This window comes from Catharus ustulatus, chromosome 1 (assembly GCF_009819885.2).
Source record: "Catharus ustulatus isolate bCatUst1 chromosome 1, bCatUst1.pri.v2, whole genome shotgun sequence".
Lineage (NCBI taxonomy): Eukaryota > Metazoa > Chordata > Aves > Passeriformes > Turdidae > Catharus > Catharus ustulatus.
In genome coordinates, this window is record NC_046221.1 from 8,320,631 (window position 1) to 8,328,206 (window position 7,576).

Below are 7,576 nucleotides of genomic sequence, written 5' to 3' on the forward strand. Positions count from 1 at the left end.
CATTCAGCCCCTGCAGGCTCCACTCCTGCACCAAGGGCATGTTGGGACCACAGCAGAGCAGCTCCAGCCCCAAGGCACTGCCAGCATCATCCCTGTCTGTGTGTCACAGGCTTCCCTGTCTGCAACAAGCTAAAATGCACAACAGTTCTGTGGGCTTGGGTGCTACAGCCACATCTTTTCGCCAGCTCAGCCTGAATTTTGTGATTCCTGCCATTTGTTGTGAATCCATTGGCTGTACATTGCAGGCAGCCCACTGAGGGTGAAATGAGGTTGACAGGAGAGGAACAGACACGGTGATTTATGGATGCAAAGTTAATTTCTGCACCTGGAACAGATGTTAAGCTCTTTTCCATGGGATCCTGAGGAGAAAACAACAGAATTGTAGGTTTCTTATCTGCTGTTGATGAGGCTGCTTCTCTTGAGAAATATTATTGAAGTCCTTGTGCATGTCCTCTTGTAAAGGAACACTATTCTTTTCAAATCAGCTAAAGATTACCAATGGAACATCATGATTTTGCATAGTACTATTTCACATTTCCTAAAATAAAGCATAAGCATGGGCAGAAATGGAGGAACAGGTAGATAAGCCCATTCCCTGTATAAAAATAATACATTCCTGTTTATATTCTGTGTTCTGGAAGGCAAAATTAGCCTTTGGGATTGTTTTTAATTATATGAAATTAAAATGTGTTTGGGCATGCCAAACTTCTATAGTTCATAATGAGTTTATTGAATATAATAATTATGAGCTCAGCAATTAAAACTTTAAAATTACTGTTATTTTATTTAATATAAATGATAAATCAAAGCTTTCATTTGACTTTTTATAAGTTAAAACTAGGATGTGTCAGAAACATTAATCTTAAATTTCATATTACAGTAATTGCATGTTAGGTTTCAACTACTGGAGTTGTATGTGTATAAAAGCATTTAACAACTCAAAAATATTGGCTAAGTGCAGAATATCTTTTAATTTACTATAATATGCATTGTTTTAAATAATTTATAACAATAATTATTCAAGATTGGTTGGGGTTATTTTTGCTTTTTAAGGCTGCTCCTCCAAACAAGTATACATCTAATACATATATAATCATCATCATCATAATCATATAATACACACATAATACACAGCCATCAGCTGCAGGATCTTTTATTAACAGATTCTTCTAAGTCAAGCACAAGGAATACCAAGAACTTTTACAAATCCCATGAAAGAAATAGTCAGAATAATTATAGTAGATACTGGACTAAGAAAAAAGAGCACAAAAGCAAGGAAGATGCAGAAAAGATGCAGATCTTCTTGACCCCAATGCTCTACAGCTGACATTAGATAAACCTAATTATGGATTTGATTTGTAATTTTTAGTTTTATTTAAAATAAGCCAAAATGTGGACGCTAAGCTTTCTGTTCAGAAGATGATTTATTGCTAGAGAGCATGGTATCTTGCTTTAAAATTTATCAAAATTCAGCAGTTAAGGCCATTAGGTAAAAAATGGGATTGCCATCAGTGGCTTAAATGTGTCCTTTCATATCTGAAATGCATTTAAAACATCATTCCTGTGACAATGAAGGTAAAAAGGTGAAACTAGTGTATCTTGATGAAGACATATTCTTCATTAGAAGCAAGAAGTTCTTTTAATGTCTATTGAATGCTATGACTTTCTTCACATTTTATTCTCAAGAAAACTTCAGTGATTTTCTTACTGTATTTAGTTGGGCGAAGGTTCTAGCATTATGATTTTTTTAAGTCTATTTGAAACATCCTGGTTTACTCCTTATTTTGTAAAAAGACATTTAATAATGCTGCATGAAATGTATTCTTTGTTAATATATACCCAGCTTTGCTCAAAGTTAAAAAGGTTTGTTTTTACAATGGTCCTGGGGCTAAACCAGGGAAGAATTAACACCTGTAGCTAAATACCTTTTTCAAATTTAGAAGCAAACATGCAGCAAGATAAAAGTCACAGATGTGAGGGCTTGGAATGATGCCTGGTGAGAAAACTCACTTTTAAATAGTGTTATAATAATACAGTTGTGGAGCAGCGACAGACGATATTGCTTAGAAAAACAAAGCCAGGGAGCATCTGAACAGACCAGGAGACCAAATGTGCTCCTTGCCTCTCAGCTTCAGCCCTGAAGTTCCATTTTCTAAAGACTTCAACAGTATTTTTGCCATGAACGCCTTCATGAGTCCATCCTTTCTGCTGCCTTGCTTAGGCACTACTCAAAGACCCTTCTGTCTCCAAAATTTGCAGTTTTGAGCATAATAAACTCTCATCATCGTTAGTAAGTGTTTTATTTATTCCTTTTCATGGAAATGCCCTTTAGCCTCCCTGAAGTTCAGGTTGGCTTTGCCACAGGAACTGTCACAGTAGTCCCAGCTCCAGAGGGAACCCATTAAACCAGGGATACTCCATCCACTCCCATCTGCCTTTGGAAGCAACTGAAGATTCAGAGGGAAAATTCAGAGAGTGCACAAAAGTGAGTGTAACCAGTGACAGGACAAATGTAACAGGATGAGGTAATTAGCACTGTATTTACATGGTTATAGGTCTAAAAATGGGAGGGTTTTTTCTCTTTGGTTCATTTTGAAGGGAGGACAGCAGAGGGAAAAACAGAAAAGAGGAATTGGGGTTAAAATGAACATCAATAATGAGTGATTGTGGAAGCTAAAGGCTGAGGTGAAAAAATGCAGCCCAGGTGTGAGCATGTTTTCTGCCATTGTTAGAAAGACTAAATATTTTCTCTTTAAATCACAGCACTGACTAAATTTTCCCACACAAATGTTTGTGCAAGGGATTCAAAAGACTATGCTAAAATATTTTTTGAAAATGCAATTGTTTCTGAATTTTACGTTGTAGTATTTTCATCAATATTCTCATATTATTTCAAAATGCATCTGTCAAACTTTCTTAATAAGGATTGTGTGGTTTAAACGTTAAAACTGTAAAACAACTTTGAAAATGTAATTTAATGCAGCATTTTCTTCTTGAGTTTATGAGTAATCAAAGTTCCACAGGTCTGTGTCATTATTTTTTTTTCAATAGGGGTTTGATTCCTAAAATCCAGCAGTAATAGTTTAAAGGTCAATGCATGCGAACACTTCAATAAGGTTCATTTTAGGATAAATAACTTGGTTGTAAATGGGTGTGTCAGTAAATGGGTTGGGCTTTTAAATTTGATGCATAAGGATGAAAAATCTTAATGCCTTGAGATAAATGTAGGTTTTCATTGCTTGTATTTTTTCTAAGTGCTGCTTTGAGAACATCTCCACAGAACCTTTTCCTTTGACCACACATCCCTCCTCGTGTGTCCTGCTGCCAGTTTTCCTTCAGAAACTCTGTTGTATAAAAGTTTTCCTTCTAGACACCTGTACAACCTCTCACAAGTGTCCCATCTGGTTTGTATTATTTACAAGTTCAGCTTTGCTGCCAATCTCTTCTTGTTGGCAGTTTAAATAATCCATTTGTGAAGGCTTTAAATAAGCATTTTCTCTTACCCTGGGGATATACAGAAGGCTTTCCACAAAGCCATCTCATTTTCTTCCTTAAAACAGTCTCTGACCACAGTGCTTGGAACGAAATCAGGCATTTTTTAGGTTGTGATGCTGTCTTTCATGCTGCCACTGCTTTTCTTTCTTGCTCCCTCCCCCTGTACCCAGATTTTCTCATCCCAGAGGCCATCACTCGATATATTGGGCTATCAAAATGAGATAACAAAAATAACAAAGTGGGGTCTAGGTGAACCAAACCACACGTAGGGAAATCACGTTGTTCCAAAAGCATAAACTGACCCAGTTGAAACCTCAAAGCTGTTGCTCTAAAACACAGATTTAAACTGATTTATGTTTGAAGGATGTCATGACCTCACAAGGAAGTAGGTTAGGCAGATAGTTCAACTAAAGGGAAGACAGTATTCCTGATAGATCCTTTAGTACCTCTCAAAAGTTCTTTTAAAAGATCAAAGGCAGTTTGCACAAATTTTAGATGATTAATGATATACATCTGTAGATGGATGAGTTCAGAAGGAGAATTTTTGCCTCAAAAATTAACAAATCCTGCCCTAGAATAATGAGATACTTGAGCAAGGGGATCACCAAAACCCCATGGTTTGCTAGGACTCCTTTTTTCTTCATGAGAAATGGGTTTGGATGCACAAGCTGCCTGATGGAGGTTTTGAAAGCTTACACAGAACAAATATGTGCTGCATAATAATGTCAGATTTATGCAGATTCTGGTAGGAATGCAAGAGTTTACCCTTTCCTTCCCATCTAGGTGTCATCAGCTTGCATTGTAATTGTTTTAATTATTGTGTCTCTTTTCATTTCTTGTTGTGTCAAATACCATTAAGGCCTCCTAAGTTAGACAAACTGTGGCTTGTTACACAAACCTTGGACAATTCTCCATGGATTGTGGTCAATCCACACAAGCAAGCTGTCACAGTGTCACTGACCTCCTGTGATCATCTCTTTGTCTCTTCATGCTCTTTATTTCTCTTTCTTATGTCACAACCTCATTAAACTTCAGAATTTTGCAGCAGCAGCCATAGTTCTTTATTATGCTACTTGTTAATTTTTGTTTTTAAGAATGCATGGATGCACTGCTGAGAAAAACTTCACAATTCTGAGATTTTATTTACACTGATTATTTGAAATTATGTTGTTGTTACATCCTTTATCTAACCCCAGTTTAAAGGCTCTGAAAAGTATCAAAATAATTTCAAACTACTCAGCAAATAAAAATGTACATTAAAAATCCTGTATAAATCCTGTATGTAAAAGAGGTTCTGATAATTACTGAATAGCAAATCCATTAATGGTCTAGATTGGAAGGGACCTTAAAGATCATTAATTTCCAACTCCCTGAAATGGGCAGGGACACCTTCCACTGTCCCAGGCTGCTCAGAGCCCCATCCAGCCTGGCCTTGGACACTCCCAGGGATGGGGCAGCCACAGCTGCTCTGGGCACCCTGTGCCAGGACCTCACCACCCTCCCAGGGAACAATTTCTTCCCAATATCTAACCCAAACCTACCCTTTTAGAGTTTAAGCCATTCCCCCTTGTCCTATCTCCATGCCCTTGTCAGAAGCCCCTCTCCGGATCTCTTGTAGCCCCTTTAGCTAATAACCAGTAAGAAATTGCCTGATGATAGGTTTAAATGAAGTATCTGTATAAAGCATTTCTAAGCAAATGCATTATTAACAAATTTCATAGAAGAAAATCTATCATGTGTAAAGGCCAGTGGGGTTTATTCTGTGATTTGTAGTTATTGATGCTCAGAAATCAGGAGTAGTTGAGATGGGTAAAAAGAAAGAGATCCACACAGCATGGAAAATCCATACAGCATTGTGCAACATTCAGGAAAGAATTTGCAATTCAACCCAGGGTCCAAATATAACTGAATAATTGTGTGCACTCACAATTGCATTTACTTATTTTATTTTCCTGAGGTACTGGTGAAAGTCATCAGCTGGAGGAAGAACTGAAAGAAAGATTCTACTTTTAGACACCATTTAGTTTTTAATAAGTGGACCAACTCAGTGGCCAGCTCTGATATTATTTTGAACACGACAGGGTAGAGGAAGATTGGTAGTGTTTGTGCACTTATGAAGTTATGAGAGCAGAGAGGCCTTTTTATCTGTTCTTGCAAAGCAGTATATTTTCTCCTTCAAGTAAACTTCTGTTGGATGTGATTCTGGCCTTCATTCATAGAGTAAACATTTGCTGTTTGTACAATTCAAGATTTTTTTTGTCTTTTCAAAAGTTTTGTTAATGTCAGTTTAGTACAATGGTTATTTCTATTTGGAAAATGAAGTAGGTGTACACCCCATGCCAGACAGTCACTTCCTCAGGTTATCTGATGAAATTCCTGCATTTCACCCTGATGGCTTGCTCAATGCACATGTGTAGTGTGGGTATAAATACATCCTGCTTTATTGCATTCTCTAATCCATCATCTTGAAAATATTAAGGAAAAGAGACAAGTGACTGATGGAATGGAGAGCTGCTTTGGAGAGGTGATGATTGTAATTTGAATTATCCCAACTGCTTACAAGCTTCTTTCCACAGTGCATTTTAGGGTAGTTTTCCTGCCTGTTGCCCTTTTAAAATTTTTTAGAAGACTTTTCTCAGCCAAGTCTGCGTTGTGAATCTAAGTCTTTGAATAACCTTAGATACAGGGCTTTTGCTTCTTTTTACATCAACATTAGCTGGAGATGAACTGTCCACAGACAGGTGGGAGAGGTCTGGAAAGATCTGCCAATTTCTGGCTACCCTGAAAGTCTGCAACCTCACAACAGAGAGCGAAAGACAGCACTCATTAAAAAGGTTACTTTGGATTTGGCACAAAAAGGCAAATGCCTCTGGAATTCTTTTTGTCAGCTTTCCTCCCTCGAGGGAAAAAGCCACTGTATCTGAAAGCTTTCCCTCCAGCTGGCTGCTGGCCATTAATCCTCTTGTGTTTGCCAGCTCAAGAGTGCTCACTGCTTGTTCTGGGCTTCTCTCCTTCCCCAGTTTCCCCTTCCTCTAAGAGCCAACTGCCTTTTTTGTCCAACTCTGTATCTTTTGTCAGGATGGAGATCATCAGCATTTGGTGGGAATTTGGGTTAGATAAAGGTGAAGTTTTCTTGTAGCCTGTCAACTTATTTCTCTTTTGTTTTATTGTATGTGAGAAATGCTGTGTTTGATGTATAATGTCTCTGTTGGGAAAGGGGAGAAAAATTAATTTTAAAAGTTTGTTTTTTAATTTCTTCCTCCAGTCAGTAGCAGTTACTGTTTCTTGCTTTCTGCCACCTCATGTATTAACACAAAATTCACAATTTCACAAACTTTTTATTTTCACTCTAAAGATCACAGTAATCACAGAAGGAAACTGATGACCTTTCAGAATTTTTCATGTCAGCATTTTTTTCCTTTTCAGCTGTTAGAATGCTTTAAAGTCAGGTTTGGTTCTGGGGTTGTTTTTTTTCCTTTGAAAAAACAGGTGCTGCATTCATGTTCCCATGTAGTCCATTAAGGGAGTACATTTTTATATAACTATTCAAGCACATAATACAAGAGTCTTTTAATTAAACTACCTAAGTGAGTATCTTAATGAATTAAATGTAATCATCTTGAAAAGTAATTTTGATTCCAGCTTTTTATGGTAAGAAATATTATTTAAAGCTATTTTATGATGAAGCACTTTATTCTTTTTTATAACCTTTTTAAAAATCATATGGGAAAACATACTTTTTAACTGAGTTATACAGGAGTATACTAACCTGGAATAATTTAATCCATGAAATTTCATGTGAATATGTAGAGACTTACAAAATTCTCTTAACACTTTAATTTTAAAAAGATGCACGTTGTAGAGTGTTCATGGATTGATTAATTAACTGTTTTTACATTCTGTAGTCTGTTTCATCTGTACCAATGAGATTAAATATACTGCAAGTAATTGTAATTATAATTATTTTTTTAGTCATGCCTGAAAACCTTTGAAAAATGTACAGGTAAAAAGTTGTCCTGTGTGTAGAAAAGAGCAGTATCAGACCAGAGTAATACATGATGGGGCATGCTTAGTTAAGTAG

At 36.7% G+C, this 7,576-nt stretch overlaps 1 protein-coding gene across 1 annotated transcript; it reads left to right on the forward strand.

Annotated features, from left to right (window-relative positions):
* Positions 1–1,126: 1,126 nt before the first annotated feature.
* RNF32 (ring finger protein 32) lies at positions 1,127–7,576 on the forward strand (the record flags this gene model as incomplete). Its single annotated transcript, XM_033071063.1, is given in 8 exon segments — positions 1,127–1,207; positions 1,209–1,266; positions 1,269–1,293; positions 2,365–2,485; positions 5,296–5,388; positions 6,985–7,005; positions 7,468–7,505; positions 7,507–7,576. Coding segments are annotated over 8 exon segments (507 nt in total), but the record flags the coding sequence as incomplete, so codon positions are not given.